Source organism: Ochotona curzoniae, unplaced genomic scaffold (genome assembly GCF_017591425.1).
Source record: "Ochotona curzoniae isolate NIBS_2020 unplaced genomic scaffold, NIBS_Ocur_1.0 scaffold_4701, whole genome shotgun sequence".
Classification (NCBI taxonomy): Eukaryota; Metazoa; Chordata; class Mammalia; order Lagomorpha; family Ochotonidae; genus Ochotona; species Ochotona curzoniae.
The window spans coordinates 47,148,283-47,166,480 of record NW_024467122.1 but is presented as its reverse complement, the minus strand read 5'-3'; the positions used below and the strand labels follow the sequence as shown (position 1 = coordinate 47,166,480).

The following is an 18,198-nucleotide window of genomic DNA, read 5'->3' as shown; positions in this document are numbered from 1 at the left end:
AAGTGCAGCTGTGTTTTGACTGTGAGTGGTCATCATGTCTTTCCAGTGTGCAATTTTCCATTTTTGGTATCATGTCAGTGCTCAAAAAGCCCCAGGTTCTGGAGCATTCTGTATTTGCAGACAAGGGAGCTCAACCACTGTAAAGCTGCAGGGAGCCTGGAGCCTTTCACCATCTGTGACTAGCTTGCTATTTCAAAGCACTGCTATTTGCTATGATACAGCTGTGCTGACAGTTGCTGGAAGAAAGCTCCTTTGATGATCTACAAACTTTTTCTTTTCTCTATCACCTATCTCTTTTGTTTAAATCTTTAGAACAAAAATAAAACAAAGTTTAGGCTTACCAAAAAAACAAAACAAAACATGCGTAATGCTAACTGGTCAAATCTGAATTTCCCTGATGTTGCCATCTTTGGGACAAATCTACAGCTTTACCTAAACTTCCCTTCCATCCTGGAGCATAACGCAGCTCTCCCTCTTATCAAGCAATTTCTCCACCTGTGTCTTTGATCATCTCTAATGTGTCTGCATTATCAATTATTCTGTGTTGTAAATCATTAACTTTATTGCTGCTGCTACTTTGTGAAAAGGGTCCTTAACCCTGCCTCGCCCAGCTCCATCTACTCTCTGAGGAAGGCCAATACAATCAAGCCTCTAGAGAGGCTCCGGTAAAACACTGTGCTGTCATATTGATATGGTTATGAAATATCTTCACAGAAATGAATTCAAATTTTAGTCAAGTGTTTTACTACAAGATATTAACCTGCTATCCCTTCACCTACCATAAACTCTCCTCTCCCTAGCTTCTGAGACACTCCCTTCCTGGTTCTCATACCTATGTGACTATCCTTTAACTCCCTATTCACATTATTTAGTGATTTCCAGCGACTGATTTTAGACATCCTTCTTATTCTATCTATAGTCTTCCAAAACAATTCTAACTATCATCCTAATTTTAATTTCCCTCTTAGTTAATGATTTGTAAATGCATGCATACATCCAGAGACAAAATTTAAAGAAATAATGGATGAGAAATCTATAAAACTCAATTTTTATCAAGATACGTAACATTGTGTCTAGGCACAGCAAAACAAAACAAAAATAAAGCATAATTTCTTAACAGAAACGCAGGAAGCCAAAAGATAATTGTATTACATCATTCAAGTTGATAAAAAAATTAAAACCTAGAAATAAAAAATAAGCAAAACATCCTTCACAACTGAGAAATAAAGACTTTTCAGAAATTAACTTTTGAAATTGATAGTAAAAAATAACAAATTGAAAAAGAAGTGTGGAAATAATCAAGAGATTTAAGAACACATTAGAAACAGATGCGATGTAAGTATCACTTGGCATTTGAAAGGGAATGGTGCCAAGAGCCCGAGACACCAAAATTCAAGAATGCTCAAGTACCTGAAACAAAGCAGCACTGTACTTGCATGATTCATGCACACCTCCCATCCTTCACTGGAGAGAGTCCATTAGTCCCTGTCCTAACGACTGTGTTTCTCTACAACAGCTTGAAAATAATACACGTTTAGTAGAAATTAAACTGCTCTTTGGTCTATTATTGGGCTTGTGGGGAGCAAAACAGCAACAGCAGAGAGCTGCAGTCAGCTCCTATCCTACTATAAGAATTAATGACAGGGCCCGGCGCGGTGGCGCAAGTGGTTAAAGGTCCTCGCCTTGCATGCCCGGGATCCCATATGGGCGCCGGTTCTAATCCCAGCAGCCCCACTTCCCTTCCAGCTCCCTGCCTGTGGCCTGGGAAAGCAGTCGAGGACGGCCCAAAGCTTTGGGACCCTGCACCTGCGTGGGAGACCCGGAAGAGGCTCCTGGCTTCGGATCGGCATAGTATCGGCCCGTTGTGCTCACTTGGGGAGTGAATCATCGGACGGAAGATCATCCTCTCTGTCTCTCCTCTCTGTATATCCGCCTTTCCAATGAAAAAATAATAAAAATAAATCTTTAAAAAAAAAAAAAAGAATTAATGACAAACACACCACCAGGGCACGGTGTTGTCAGTTTTTGTTTTTCTATTGCTTCTACGGTCAGTTCTGCAGTCACATTTTGCAGCCTACAAAATGCAGATCTGTACCCACATAACCATTCAATCTATTCATCAAATACTTAATATTTGATAATAAATAAGCTTTGTGTTACAGTACTTTGACTCAGAATAAGTTCATAAAACTATTCTGAAAAATTAAGATAAGCTAGCCTTATGTAGTTTATTTGGCAAGCCAGGCATATTCAATTAATTTTTTCCTTATTGATGGATATATTATAGCTCAAGTTAAAGAGCATCTGTGCAATCATGTCTAAAGACTTTTATATTCGAATACAGTGAAAATATTATGTAAATAGTTAGATTATAATATCTAAGGAGTAATGATAAAAATACTGCACATATTTAATGAAGACATATTTTAGTCCCTGAATATTATTGATCTGTCAGTGGTTCCATCTAAAGGTACAGAATCTGACAGGGAGGCTGATGGTATTGACTTTATTAAAATTCTCATCTGTGTAACATTTTAAATATTATTCATTGTCTCTGTAAATCTGCCATTCTAATAAAAACAAATTATTCTTAAAAACAACAACAACAACAACAAAGGGTCTAACGCCATGGCTCAGTGACTATAAATCCTTCCCTTGAACTCCTGGGATCCCATATGGGTGACAGTTCATATCCTGGCTGCTCCACTCTTGACCCAGCTCACTGCTTGTGGCCTGGCAAAGCAGTCGAGGATGGCCCAAAGCCTTGGGACCCTGCACATGCATGGGAGACCTGGAAGAGGCTCCTGGCTCCTGCCTTCAGATGGGCTCAGGTCCAGCCAGTGCAGTTATTTGAGAGTCAATCAGAAGACAGAAGATCTGTCTCTCTTTCTCTCTGTAAATTTGCCATGCAAATAAAAATTGGTTAAAAAACAAAACCAACGAAGAATGGTCTGACAGATTTGGTAAGTCTAACATACGGTGATTATGCACGGTCACCAAGGTTTCCAGTTTTGGTCCTTTTTCCTATCACCAAGGTTTTATTTTTTTAATCCTTTTTGCTGGAATCATCTGAACATTGTATACAGAGTGCCCTATGGTACCCACCTCCTCCTTCGATTTTTTTTTTTTGAGAGAGACAAAATTATAGAGGAAGGGAGAGACAGGGAAAGAGAGAGAGGGAGGGAGAGAGGGGCGAAAAAAAGAAGGAGAAATATCTTTAATATGCAGGTTCATTCCCCAAATGGCCTCCACAGTCAGGGCTGGGCCAGACAGAAGCCAAAAAGCAGGAGTTTCTTCCAGGGTTTTCACATGGGTGCCAGGGCTGAAGCGGCTGTGCCATCTACCCAGGTGCATTAGCTTGCTGGCATTAGAAGAGGGATAGTCAGGACTTAACTGGCACCCATATTTAAAATGCTGATCTTGCAGTCATTGGCTTAATTGCCACAGTGGAAAAGCTTTCTGTTAGGAGTTCATTCCCAGTTCTGCTTTCAGATTTATTTGAAAGGGAGAATGAGAGAAAGAGGAGATCTTTCATCTGCTAATTCACTCCTGAAACGTCTGCAACTGTTGAGGCTGGGCAAGGCCAAAGCCAGGAGCCCAGAACTGCCTCCGCAGGGTGACAGGAACTCAACGACAACGTGAGTCATCGTCGGCTTCCTCCCTGCCAAATCAGTTCAGGAGCTTGGATAAAAGCATGAAGAGTGGTCAGCAATCTTCCTATGGGACCCAGACACTCCAAGTGGCAGCTTAATCGGCAGCATCACAGGCTTTGAGGAAGCAACAGTATGAAGTTTTCCAGTGCATTTATCACAAATACATGTGCTGAGGGCAATTTTATAATATTTCCAATCAGAGAAATGTCTTACCAATGAATGCTTAAGGAGATCTTTGCTTCCCAAAAGCCTTCTCAATAGCAAAAGTACAACTGATATACTTCCCATTCTTGCCTTAGTGTTAAGTCCAACTTATGGTTCAATTACTACAGCAGTACAGGGTTTATGGTCTAGATGTCTGTTGTCTTACACTGGATCTGATTCACTGAAAATGATATGCTCCCAGTTGTCTTTCTTATTTGTCTGGTACAGGACACATGGTCCTTATGTCTCTCACACACTCAGATGTGATATATACACACATATATGTACACACACACACACACACACACACACACACACACACACACACACAAAAACATCTTCTTACCTGAGTGGCTTGGCTTTGCAAGTAGACTCTTCTGGCATTGAGATCCTCAAAAGGAGAAGGTCTAACAGTCGAGCTTCGGTAAGGCTCACTGGTAATCACGGTCTCTTGCTGGAAAAGGTGCTCTTTCACAAGAGAGCTGGAAGTGTCCTCTTCCGTTGCCTACAATGTGAATATTCCTCAACTCATTAGGTGACAGATACTTAAAACAAAAACAAAATACTTTAAAAACTATTAGCAAATCAGTAAGTATATGCCACCATTATCACTGTGAACAGTGATCTCCAATATGAAATGTACATGTCATAATAAATAAAAGTTAGAAAAAAATTTTTTTTCCTACATAAGTATTTTATTGAATGCCATTTAGAAGCAGGAGACTACTATCCAATGTTGAAGAGATACCTAGTTATAATAAAACTTAACTATATCAAAAGTGATCTACATTTAAGCAAATTGAAGAAATTACTACAGTAAAATTAAAATTAATACTAGCCTTGTTTTGCAAGAAAAAAACTATGTACCAAGAACTGAGCTGATACAATGTAATGATGGAAGGGAGGAGGAGAACAGAAGCTCATGATCTTATTGAAAGAACAAAACAGTATTGAGCTTCTAAAGGAAATAATTATTTAGACGGATTTCTATCATACACCAAAGGAATTAACTAGGGGAATATGCTCAAACAATGAAACTAACTAAAAAGATGTCTTTAAAATATCATACTTATAGGGGCCAGTGCAGTGGCACAGTAAGCCGAGATGCCATGTAAGGCAGCATCATCCCATATGGGGACCAGTTTGAGTCTCAGCTGCTGCAGTTCGAATCCAGCTCTCAGCTAATGGCCCGAGAAAGTAGTGGAGAAATGAGACAGCTAATACTTTCTCCTTTATTGTATATATTTAAGAAGAAATAGCCAGATCTAAATAAAAACAACAGAATTTCGCTGGCTCATTTCTAAAATAACCACTAAAGGGGTAGCATTTTAAAAAAAGATTTATTTTATTTTTATTACAAAGGCAGATATACAGAGAGGAGGAGAGACAGAGAGGAAGATCTTCTGTCCAATGATTCACTCCCCAAGTGAGCACAACAGCCAATCCAGAGCCAGGAGCCAGGAACTTCCTCTAGGTCTTCCAAATGGGTGCAGGATCCCAAAACACTGGGCCATCCTTGACAGCTGCTAGGCCATGCTGCCAGGCCCAAGGGATAGCATTTTAAAGTTCAAATCTTTATATGCACTTCCTTAATTAGAAAATTACTCCAAGGAGTAGGCAGTGGCATAGTGGTTGATGCACTGGGAACCAGCATTCCAGATGAGACTGCATAGTTCAAGTCCCAGCCACGTGGATTCTGATCTAGCTTTCTTGCTAATGCGTACCTTACGAGGAAATAGATGCTGGCTCAAGTACTTGGTATCTACCACCCTTTGGGGAAACAGATTGCATTCTGGGTTCCTGACTTTAGCTTGGCTTTGTCAGCATTTGCAGACTGAAGCCAGGGATGGAAGATCTCTGTCCCACTTAAAAAAAAATTCAGGGTTTAGCATGTGGCCTAGAGATTAAGACAACATTCAGGATGTCCATATTCCACACTACAGCGCTCTTTTAAGTTGTGTCTCCCAATCTGCAATTCCCACTAATGCAGTTTCTGGCAGGCAGTGGTGCAGGGCCATGACTCAGTTGTATTCCTGTACACTCACAAGGAAGTGGCTCCCAATACTGGCAACTGGGAAATGAACTAGTTCTATTTATCTTCAACTTTCTTTTAAAAAAAATTTATTCCTTTTTAAAGATTATTTTTTATTGGAAAGTCAGATATACACAGAAGAGAAGAAAAAGGGGAAAATCTCCTGTCCACTGATTCACTTCCCAAGTGACCTCAACGGCCAGAGCTGCACCGATCTGAAGCCAGAAGCCAGGAGCCTCTTCCAGGTTTTCCACTGCAGGGTCCCAAGGCTTTGGGCCATCCTCGACTGCTTTGCCAGGCTACAAGCAGGGAGCTGGATGGAAGCAGGGCTACCAGGACATTAACTGGCACCCAAATGAGATCCTGGCACATGCAATGCAAGGATTTTAGTGGTTACCACAACTGGCCCTAAAAAGATTTATTTAATTAAAAGGATGTGCTGCAAAGAGAAAAAGGGAGCTGGGAGGGAGAGAGATAAAGAGAAGTGTCTTCCACCTGTACGTTCTGCAAATGGCTGGATTAGGTGGAAACCAGGAGCCAGGAACTTCACCCGAGAATCCTACATAGTGGCAGAAGCCCAAATACTTGGGCCATCTTCTGTTACTTTTCCCAGTCACATTAGCAGGGAGCTGGATCAGTAGTAGAGTAGCTGGGATTTGAACCTGTGCTCATACAGGATGCTGGCTCCCAGGCAGTGACTTAATTGGCTACACTGTTTCAAGATTTTAAAAATGTTGGTGACATTTACTAAAAGAATTAACTAGTAAAATTACAAAATGCAAAAGATTTTAAATTTCCTTAAACAGAAATGTTAGTTACTGCTCCAGAATCAAGTAGCCTTGTCTTACTTTCTTTGGCACTCAGTTTTGTCAATTACAAAATAATTCTAACACCATCAGTGTTTTATGGCTTATTACAGGGATCTAGAAAAGTTAGGTGGTAGGAAACATCAAAAAAACTTCCTCAAATGCAGTGCCTGACATATGGTATGTACAAAGACCGTTAGCATATCTATAAAGTTGTTAGTATTATGTATAAAGTGACCCATGCCAATATTTAATGCACAATGCAAATCTATCTTATTCTCAGCTGCTGGCATAATAACTATCCACTTACTTTTGCTAGAAGATTGTTTAGTTTTTTCTTTCTCATGATTATCATCATTTTGTAAGTAAAGACAAAAGGATACGGGGTAAAACAAAACAGTAATTCCAGCTGGAGCTGTCTGTGGGAGTGTGAGACTAGAGGACAGCTAAAGAGGAAGTAATAACCATTCTGTTTCTCTTCTCCCTTTGACTCCCATTTTATTTTATTACTAATTTTGAGACAAAAAATACAGTGTTCTGAAACTTTTTAAACTACACTATTTCCAATGAATAATTAAGGAAAATAAAGATCGATCATTATCTCCATTCTCTTCATGAACTCCATTACCACAGCTATGTACCACTAATCAAAGACTTGAAAAACATGACTGGGGCTGTATCCAACAAGAGAAAATTCTAATTATGTTATTTGTTCATTAAATCACAGAATTTAAATATACTTTTGGGCACTAAATCCTTATATTCTAGTATTACACAAGTTAAAAATACTACCATAGTAATTTTTTCTTTTGCTATTTAAAATATCATGATAAAATTATGCTAATTTAAACAGCATGGTAAAAGGGGGAAAACTATCCCTATTTTCAAATATCTAATGAAATGGCTATCAACACCTTGGTGTAAGTTTCCAGTAGCATTTCAATTTATATTTGCCCACAATTATCCCCTATTCTGTTTGCTAGATTTCTTTCACTACTTTTTATTTCAGAATGTTAGCTAATTCTTGAGGTTTTTGTGTTTCATCTGTCAGCTTTTTCTAAATACAATAACAGAATTTTCGTTAAGACACTGAAAGCAGAGGCTGGTGTGGTGGCACAGTGTACTAATCTCTGCCCCATAGCACCAGCATCCCCTGGGGTGCTGGTTTGTGTTCCGGCAACTCCACTTCCGACCCAGCTCTCTGCCTGGGAACGCAGGGCAGGATGGCCGAAAGCTTTGTGCCCTGCACCCACAGCACTGCAGGTGGCACTGTTGCAAAATTTAATAAGGATTAAATTTAAGGAAAACATTTAACCAAGAAAAACATACTTTATTGTAGTATACATGTCTTGAATCTAATGTATCTCTCCTCCATTTAATAAATTATTTTAAAATAAGCTATCAAAAATAATGCACAAAATTCTCAGATATAAAGCAGAGAATGGGTGAACAGGATATACCCACTAAAAATAAAGCATAATTGAAACACTGTTATAAATTTTAAAGTTATTTTAAAACAGCATATCTTTACATGAAAAATGTGGTTTATAGTACGACCTCTCTATGTGTCTGTGCACAGAAGAAAAATAGTGAAGGGCATATTTTATAATATGTGTGGAAGTTACCATGGATTATAGTAAAATTATATTCTTCCTTTAAATTCTACCTATCTTAAATTTTCTAAAATAAAAGATTTACATCTGACTTAAAAAGTATTAAAAAGCAACTATCTACACAAAACATTTTCTATGTCTTCAGGTTACAACGACACTGGAATGCTAACAAACATGCTTATCAATTTGGGTTCTTCTGTTTTTACCATTAAAAACTAATATTTATTATAGCAAATGTGAAAAATATAGAAAAATATCTGAGGGAAAGACATACGTCTCAGAATACCACATTCTTCTGGCTGAGTAACATTGTATAATTTTGTGGGGTTTTTGTTCAATAACTGTATATTTTTTGTTCAACAGATGTAAATAAATTTCTACTAAATAGATATAAGTCAATTGTATCAACTTCATCAATTGCCTGTTAGTTTTTTAGTCTTCAATTTTTACCTTCTTTCACCCTATACATTCCTAAATCTAAGTATAAAAATTGATGTATCTCTACTTCCTTGGTACATATGATCTGAAATTTAATCACATCAACAGGCATGAGTATTTAAAAATTTTTTTAAGACTTATTTTATTTGGAAAGTCAGATATACAGAGAGGAGGAGAGAACAGACAGGAATATGTGTCTGCTGATTCATTCCCCAAGTGGCTGTCATGGCTGGACTGAGCCAATCCGAAGCCAGGACCCTCCTCTAGGTCTCTCAGGCGGGCGCAGGGCCCCAAGGCTTTGGGTCATCCTGGACCGTTTTCCCAGGCCACAGGCTGGATGGGAAGTGGAACCGCCAAGATTAGAACTGGTGCCCATACAGGATCCTGGTGCGATCAAGGTAACTTTAACTGCTACACTATCGCACTGTACCCTTTGTGAAGTTTTTACACAAATGCCTTCCCTAATTTGGGGAGAGAGTTGGGGGTGTCTGAGACAGTTAATTTTCTTTATCTATATAGTAGGTTATGGTGCCTAGCTTTTGGTCAAAGTAAGTCTAGCTTCTACGAAGAAATTTTTCAGAGATCACTAGCACTTCAATCAGTTCCTATTTAGTTAAGAGATGCCTCCCTCTATAATGGCAGCACCCTTTTCCAATCAACCACATGGAGGTTGAGAAGAAAAAAAAAAAAAAAGGACTGTAATTTGCCTGAAATCCAGTTCAAAATTCTATTATCAATTGTGTGTATTTCTAGCATGAATGTCTGTCCTGTGCATTTGAGATTTGTCAACCTTCACAATCTTACAAGCAATCCCATAACAACACAAACAAAAATACTCGACATTGGTTCTGATTCTCTGAAGAAACCTAGTAACAACATTTTAGAAATTTTCAAGATAATTTGCAAGCTGTTTGTTTATATATTTAGAAGGTATTTTGTATCAAAACTACTTACTTGTAAGTCATCTTCAGCTTCTTCAGCTTCAATTTTTGATGCTGGGCATCCTAAGAAAGAATAGGTAAAAGTTAATAAAGCCAGAATATTCACCTGCTGTCAGATTTTAGTACTAACAATCAATAACTAATTATTGTCATAATAGATTGCTCTGATGTTTCTGGCAACCAGTCTAATATTGACTATTTGTCTCCGCCCCTTTATAACAAAAATAGCATGACTAATTCACTCTAGAGTTAAATCTCCAGGTAATTACTAAAGAGATATTTACATTCTGGTAAGCCCTATCTTGATTTCTCACAAATACTCAAAATATTGGTTCGATAATTAAGCATCACATTCTTTGGGCTATTGGTATCAACACATGAATTTATTCAACTTTTGTAAATAATCTGAGGAAACAATATTTAGTATTCAGAGCCAGGATTTTGGCAGCCTTGGTTCATTAAGTAAAGAAATGAGTTGTATTCACTACTGATTATCAACACCCAATTGCCAGTATTGGCTTTTGTGCATCAACGTCTCCACACTAATTCATGCTGTCCATTCCTTCAGGCTCCTACTTTTGTGAATTTTTCAAAATAATACAGACTGAGTTTGGCAAGGTAGCCTAGTGGCTAAAGTCCTCGCCTTACAAGTGCTGGGATCCCATATGGATGCCAGTTCAAAACTGAGTTTGGCAAGGTAGCCTAGTGGCTAAAGTCCTCGCCTTACAAGTGCTGGGATCCCATATGCATGCCAGTTCAAAACCTAGCAACCCTGTTTCTCATCCAACTCTCCCCTGAGGCCTGGAAAAGCATTCAAGGATGGCCTAAAACCTTGGGACCTTGCACCCACACTGGAGATCAGGAGGAGGTTCCTGCCTCCAGGCTCCTGGCTTTGGATGGGCTCAGTGCCAGCCACTGTTGCTATGCGGGGAGTCAATCATTGGATAGAAAACCTTCTTCTCTGTCTCTCCTCTTTTCTGATTTTCCAATAAAAATAAATAAATCTTAAAAAAAAATAATACAGGCCCCAGAATGGTGGCCTAGTAGCTAAACTCCTTGCCAACATCCCCTTTGTGCACTGGATCTAATGTCAGTAGCCCCACTTCCCATCCAGCTCCCTGTTTGTGGCCTGGGAAGCAGTCATGGACAACACAAAGCCTTGGAACCTGCATCTACATGGGAGACCTAGAGGAGGTTCCTTGTTCCTGGCTTTGGATTGGTGCAGCCCTGGCCAATGCAGACAACGTGGGCAGTAATCAGCAGACAGAAGATCTTCGTCTCTCTTCCTCTCTGTATATCTGACATTCCAATAAACAGTAAAATAAAACTTATAATAATAATAATAATACTGCGATTTGACGAACCTAAAATAGACTAAGGAGTTTTCTGATTTTATATTCACCTACTGTGGGTTGTATGGCACAGACACTGACTTGATTGAAGTACAAGAACTTCCTTGTGAAAACTTAAAAACAAAACAAAAAACCCACCTCAATTATAGATACAAATAAAATAGTCAAGAAAATCACCTTGAGAAATATCCTCTAAGGCTCTTCGAATACCTCTATCAAAAGCCCTTGCGTCAGCAGGACTTTGAAAGGTAAGGCCAAACTTCTTGTCATCAATCTTCCAGTGGTGAAATGTTGGAGTTACCTTATTATAAACGAGGTCTTTTTTAAGCATACACTCCAAAACCACCTGCCAAAAATCAAATGCCAAAGTTAATACACATAGGTCATATGAATCCAGGGTTAACTCATAAATGTGAATAAAGAGCTATCACCTTAAAAAAGGGCTGATATAAGGCATGGTGTGATAGGTAAGCAACTAAGTTCTTCTTTCACAAGCACCTGGATACCATATGGGCACTGGTCCTAACCCTGGTGACCCCACTTCCCATCCAGCTCCCTGCCTGTGGCCTGGGAAAGCAGTCGAGGATGGCCCAAAGCCTTGGGACCCTGTACCCACATGGGAGACCTGGAGGAGGCTCCTGGCTTCTGGCTTCAGATCCTCTCAGCTCTGGCTGTTGTGGTCCATTGGGGAGTGAATCATTAGAAAGAATATCCTCCTCTCTGTATATCTTACTTTCCAATAAAAATAATAAAAACTAAATCCTTTTTTAAAAAGGGTTAATATTCTATCCGCATGTATTAAATATACATGTTTATTTTATTCTGAACTATTTCAAGGAAAGTTACATAGTTAATATTATGTCCGACTGTTCTTCAATACTTTAATGTATTTTCCAACAATGCTGTTTTTTATGTAGTCTTCCAACTAAACTGTAAATGCTTCTTTGAGTAGGAACTTGGGACTTGTGTATTTCTTTGATACCTCCACTCTATTACAATAGCATCATCACTTGCATACCTCTTCCATCCGATAATTGTCTCAGTTCTATGGTTTCAAAATTCAATGACCTCCAAAGGCCCTTGTATTAAAAGTTTGCTCCTCAAGGTGGCATGCACTGGAGGTGTTAGAACTTTCAGGATGCAGGGTCTTAGTGGGAGGTCTTTAGGTAACTGGATATGTTTCTGGAAGGTAATCCTCATATAACTGCTGGAGTCTCTGAGAGTTGTTAGAAAGCCTTGAGTTAGGGCAACCCACTGTGTTTGCTCCCTCAGATTGGCATGTGATTCGTCCCCTGTATGCCCTGTCATTTTCCATCACACTGTTTAGTATCTCAGCCTCCAGAACTGTACAGTAAATAAATCTTTTAGCTATAGTAATGAAAAGCTATTACAGATAGCTTTATTACTCTGCAGCTGGAGTGGCAATCTTTTTTTTTTTTTTTAAATGTTGTGGACTTGAACTATTCCTGTGCCTTTAACTGAATAAGATACATATTATTATATGAACTTATAATTTTAACTTTGGTGATTTATTGCCTACCTTCCCCATAGAGCAGAGACTGTGTTGTATCTGGTTATCATGGTAGTCTCTATTTTTACACTTCAGTGGTATATCATATATTAGATACTGAGTATGTCTCAGAAAAATGCACCTTTATACAATTTTTTAAAATAAAGTTTTAAGCTTTTTGTGATAATCCAGAAACTCATCCCTGGGTCATGGTTTAGGAATCTGATTTATACTTCACGAATGATCAAGATTTAGTATAAGCTCTGGTATACTAGAACCTGTTTCTACTGGTCCACAAGAGCCAGAAGATAATTTGGGGGCAATTTTACAAGCCATTATTAGGAGATAAATTATATAATTGCTGCTTTCCAATCATTATGCTGTATTTTATAATTATCAATTTTCTTGAATGCTTTATATATATCTATTTGATGGAAATACTGCTGAATATTGTATTACTAATTATTTCTTCTGAACACCACACCCAATGAAGTTATTTTGACTACAATAAAAACTAAGGTGGGAGACTGCAAATGCTATAAATTATAATCTTCTATTCCATTTGAGAGCTGAAACACAGATTCCTGAAAATAATCTTAGTAATTAAAAAAAATAACCAACTAAGAAATCAACTAAGATTCAGTTATGTCTATAGAAGCAAGGTAACAAATGTGCCTCTGGAGTTTTGTCTCTCACACTTTGATGATACTACATGTATTAGAAAAGAAGGAAACTATGCATAAGACCAGCGCAATGTCCCAACTGATTAATCCTCCAGCTTCAAGCACAGACATCTCATGTGGTGCCAGCTCATGTTTTAGCTGCTCCACTTCCCATTCAGCTCCCTGCCTGGGAAAGCAGTAGAGGAATGGTGCAAGGCCTTGGGTCCCTGTACCCATGTGGAGACATGGAAGAAGCTCCTGGCTTAGGACTGGTTCAGCTCTGGCCATTGTAGCCAGTTGGGGAGTAAATTAATGGATAGAAGATTTTTTCTCTGTTTCTCCTTCTCTCTGTAAATCTGCCTTTCCAATTAAAAAAAAAAAAAAAAAAGAAAGAAGTCTTTAAAAAACAACAACAGCGGCTGGATATTGGAGCTGGTTGGGTTGAACTAGGCTCCAATCTCCATTGACATATATGAGAGCCGAATGGAATGTAATGTGGGACAGACTAGACTAGTCTGCTCCACATACTGGAAAGCATATTAATAAGGGCAGGGCGCAGGCCTGGTGGGGGTTATTGTGGGTCACTCTGACTAGGCTGAAGCTCCCACTCATTTATGTGAAGGCCAAGTGTGTGCTGGGCAGAATCAGGCTGGACTGCAACGCACACTGGTTCCAGTGGAAGTCGGGAGTGAAAATAGAACCAACCCAGCAATTGCAACCACCAGCTGATTGGGGCAATGGACTGTGCCGGGCCCTGTACTGCCAAGTACACACAACAATCTGGTCTGGGATCACCTCAGACAAAGTTTCTTTGGGGACCTCCCCAGTCGAACTGCTGGACTCAGAACCCCAACCACGAAGAGAAGTGCAGGTTCCATGGTCTGCCATGGAGTGCAAATGTCAGAGCAAAGACTCCTCAGAGGCTCAGACAGAACAGTGGACAGCACAATCAGTGAAAAACTGAGGAAATGGAGACTCTAAGGTGGACTAAGTCCATCAGTGGATTCTGCAGTGTCTTCATTGTGCTTGGAGCGGCAAGACTGGCAGCAATTCATAACTATTGAATTATCAAAACCACTTGAGCAAGACTCTCAGAGCATGCCTCATATTGGGGACCTGGGATGGGGGGAAATGGGGGAGGCTTTTCCCTTTATCTTCCCCTGTACCCCAGAAACAGGAAAAAAGATTTGGAAATAATAGTGTTACAGACTTTCCTGTAGCCCTTGAACATTTGTGCCCTAATTAACTATGTAAAGATCGTCAAAAATAAAGAAAAAAATGGAAAAAAGAACAGCAGCAACAGCAATGCAGTGCATGGATACTCTGAATTTCTTAAGGAAAAAAAGTTAAAAAGAAGGAACATATCCAGGGCTTTTGTAGACCTGTATTTTACTTAGGCATTTTACACACTGTAATTATACCACAACCATTTCCAACTACATCAACAAGAAACTATTATGATTAAGATGAGAATTCAAAGATGAGAAAATATAATATTAACAGTTTTAACTGCTCTAACTTCATTATAATCATAAATAGCAGAAAATACTATTTTAAAAAATGATGCTACACTGGTTTTGCTAGAAAAACTGGAAATAAATAAAGATTAATTATTACCTCAAAATGTTACTCAATTAGCTCCTCTTAAATTTCCCCAATTTCATACTGAAGCTTCAACATGATCTTATTTTGAAATAATACATGATTTTAGAGGATCACAAAACTAATAAATTCTTAAAATGAGGTTTAAAAATGAGGCCAGCACTATGTCTTATCAGGCTAGGCCAGGTTCTGTGATGCTAGCACCTTACACCTGAGTGACAGTTTAAGTCCTGACTTCTTTGTATCCTATCCAGCATTCCTGCTAATATGTCTAGGATGCAGCAAAAGACCAACAAAATACTTGGGCTCTAGGCACCCATGCAGGAGATTCATACAAAGTTCCTGGTTTTGGTCTGTCCCAGCTCTTACTGCTGTGGCTATTTGGGAATGAGCAAGTGGGTGGAAGATCTCTCTCTCTGTCTCTGTGCTGTGAGGAGGTTATTATTTGTCTTGTTTGCTTGTTTACAGAGGGAAGCAGAGACAGAAAGGTCTTCCATCAGCTGGTTCACTTCCCAAGTGGCCACAATGACTGGAGCTGAGTGAATCCGAAGCCTGGAACAACTTCTGGGTCTTGCACACGGATGCAGAATGCTAATGCTTTGGGCCATCCTGCATTGCTTCCTCAGGCCATAAGCAGGAAGCTGGATGGGAAGTGGAACAACTGGGACTTCAACTGCTGCCCATGTGGAATGGTGGCAACTGCAGGTGGAGCATTAGTGGAGCTATCACACTGGCCCAGGGGATTATTACTTGTAAGAGACTTTTTTTTTTTATAATTTATGAGGAAGAGTCTAAAGTGATAAATACAGGTATACAACTTAAAATATAGTTTATGAAAAGCTTGTTAATGGATTTTAAAGACAGCAAAAATACTTCAGTTTCCACTGTTTTTCCTTCATCAGAAACAAATTTTAAGGTAAGAATTTGCAAGAGAAAAAAAGGTGGGGGAACTGTAGTCAACAAGTAACTAACACTTCTGAAATGTATTCCACGTTATTTTGGGAAATATAGAGCAAAACTTCAATCACAAGATTCCTGTACTATTTGCTAGAAGCATTTAAAATAGAGCAAGCCAAAAACAGGCATGAGTGTATTTTTATTTCACTAATAACTAATAATTTTGGAGAGGAGAGTAAAATTAAACATATACTTTAAAACTACTATGTACTCTATTATAGTTACTACCTTACAAGAAGTTAATTACATGTTTACAAACAGTATTATTGAAGTAGTAGCTAGTAACTACACATAAAAAATTTTAGTAATTTTTAATTCAATGAAAAAGTCACTTCATTGTTTAAACAAAATTACAAATCAAGTTAAATTACTTGAAAATCAAAGTTGGTTAACGGTATCAAAACAGGTTCTTCATGCTAAATTCATACTTTTTGTGAAATATGAAACTATATTATCAAATACATATTTTCACCGATCATTTATGAAAAAGGTTCAACAGTGTTAAAAAATAAGTACAATCTTAGAATATTTTGTAAAAGCTAAAAAACGCAACAACAGCATTGATTCTCACACAAAAACAGTTTAGCTACTTCAAAAGGGAGGAAAGAAAAGAAGAGGAAAACGGAATCACATTTTTGCAATAATGGTACATTGTTTAATCCATACTATTTTTTTTTGTATAACTAAACAGATTACACAAAACAGTGAGTTAAAAAAGGCAACACATATTTGACAGACACATCTACTTCCATTCAGAAAAGATTGTAACTGGAACATAAGTATCTATTTGTTACTAAACTCCAGTAATACCCATTCTTACTTAGTCTCTATAGAAACACCACAGCACACATGTGTCCAAGATATAAAAATTAAAACATGCAGAAACCTGACAGAGGCCCAGACATATGACATCGGAGATCTAAAAAAGCATGTACCTGGAAAGTAACCTGACATCATTCAAGTGATGCTAGATCCTGAAGGTGACAACCACACTAAGTAAACTATCAGGCAAAAACATTTAATGTGCACTTAGGAGAAAAATTCATCTATGTATTTTTTTTAAAAAGTAGATTAGGGTTTTTTTTTAAAAGAATTATTAGTATATTAGATCCTAATGTACTAACTGTACAGCACATGCATGGCAATCAATGTTACTGTAATATTAATACCAAGAGATCAAAGAAGCTCATTAGATGTAACTCACAGATACAAATTCTAACACGATAACAATTCTCTCACTCACCCTTCCTTCCTTTTTAAATTTTAGAGATAACATTTTTAATTTATATTATAATGAAAGACTTAATTCTCCATTAAAAAGAGGTTAACAAGTAAAAATGACCGTAGCACAACAGGAATATAGGCAAGAAGTAAAAACAATTATGATAGATTGTTACTCAGCCATCAACAACAAAGGCCTGCCATCAACAACAGAATGATTGCAACCGAACATTACACTAAGTGGAACGATCCAGACCCAAAGTGAAAAACATCAAATTTTCTTACTTGTGGAAGTCAGTATGTATATATACAAATAGTTTTAATGCTCTATGATTATTTAAAATAAATTCTACATTAGTGACATTAAGAATGAGAAAAACCAATCTGGCAAATGGTTAAAATTGGAGAACTGAGTTCTTGTTACTATTCTTGTCAAAAGAGGAGGGGAACCCACGAACTATTTTAGAAATAAAAAGAGGAACAAAATTGACAGTATAGCAAAGATTTAAAGAGTAATGAAAAATTCAGTGCAAAACTTTGGCTCTCTGAAAGTAATCTGAAATCAGTAATTTTCTAGGAAAAAAAACCATGTTTACCAAAAAAGAAAAGTGAAACAGAAATTAGAGATCCATTATCATAAAAGAAGCTGACATGGAAAAAGCAAGAATTAAAGAAGAGAAAATGGACAAGAGGTACATTACAATTCCATCAATCTGCACATGGAAAGCTTTAAAAACAAATCAAACACACTAGAGGCTAGGCCCCCAGTCAGCCCGCACAGACTGTAGGGTATTCTGAGCAGCAAAGAGAGGATACTGTCAAAACGGATTCCTAATTAGGTTACTTCCCTAACTCCTGATGGCCACACGGAAGAACCACCAAAAATTCTTGGGTACAGGAACATTACTTTTCCCAAGTCCCCATAGGCTGTAAGATTTCAGAACTGCCAGAATAAAAATAAGGCTTTGGGACCCTGCACCCGCATGGGAGACCCAGAAGAGGCTCCTGGCTTCGGATCGGCATAGCATCGGCCGTTGCACTCACTTGGGGAGTGAATCATCGGACGGAAGATCTTCCTCTCTGTCTCTCCTCTCTGTATATCTGCCTTTCTAATAAAATAATAATAATAATAATAAATCTTTTAAAAAATAAATAAATAAAAATAAGGTTAAACAATTCTTTCTTTTCCTTTAACTGGAGGTATATG

At 38.2% G+C, this 18,198-nt stretch overlaps 1 protein-coding gene across 2 annotated transcripts in view; it reads right to left on the bottom strand.

Moving 5' to 3' along the window:
* SPRED1 (sprouty related EVH1 domain containing 1) overlaps positions 1-18,198 on the bottom strand; it is a 77,732-nt gene that overhangs the window by 10,680 nt on the left and 48,854 nt on the right. For both annotated transcript variants that reach the window (XM_040970120.1, XM_040970119.1), the window contains 3 exons: positions 11,217-11,385; positions 9,701-9,750; positions 4,204-4,362 (listed from right to left, as the gene is read on the bottom strand). In XM_040970120.1, coding sequence (XP_040826054.1) covers positions 4,204-4,362; positions 9,701-9,750; positions 11,217-11,385 — 378 coding nt within the window. The remainder of the gene's footprint in view (positions 1-4,203; positions 4,363-9,700; positions 9,751-11,216; positions 11,386-18,198) is intronic.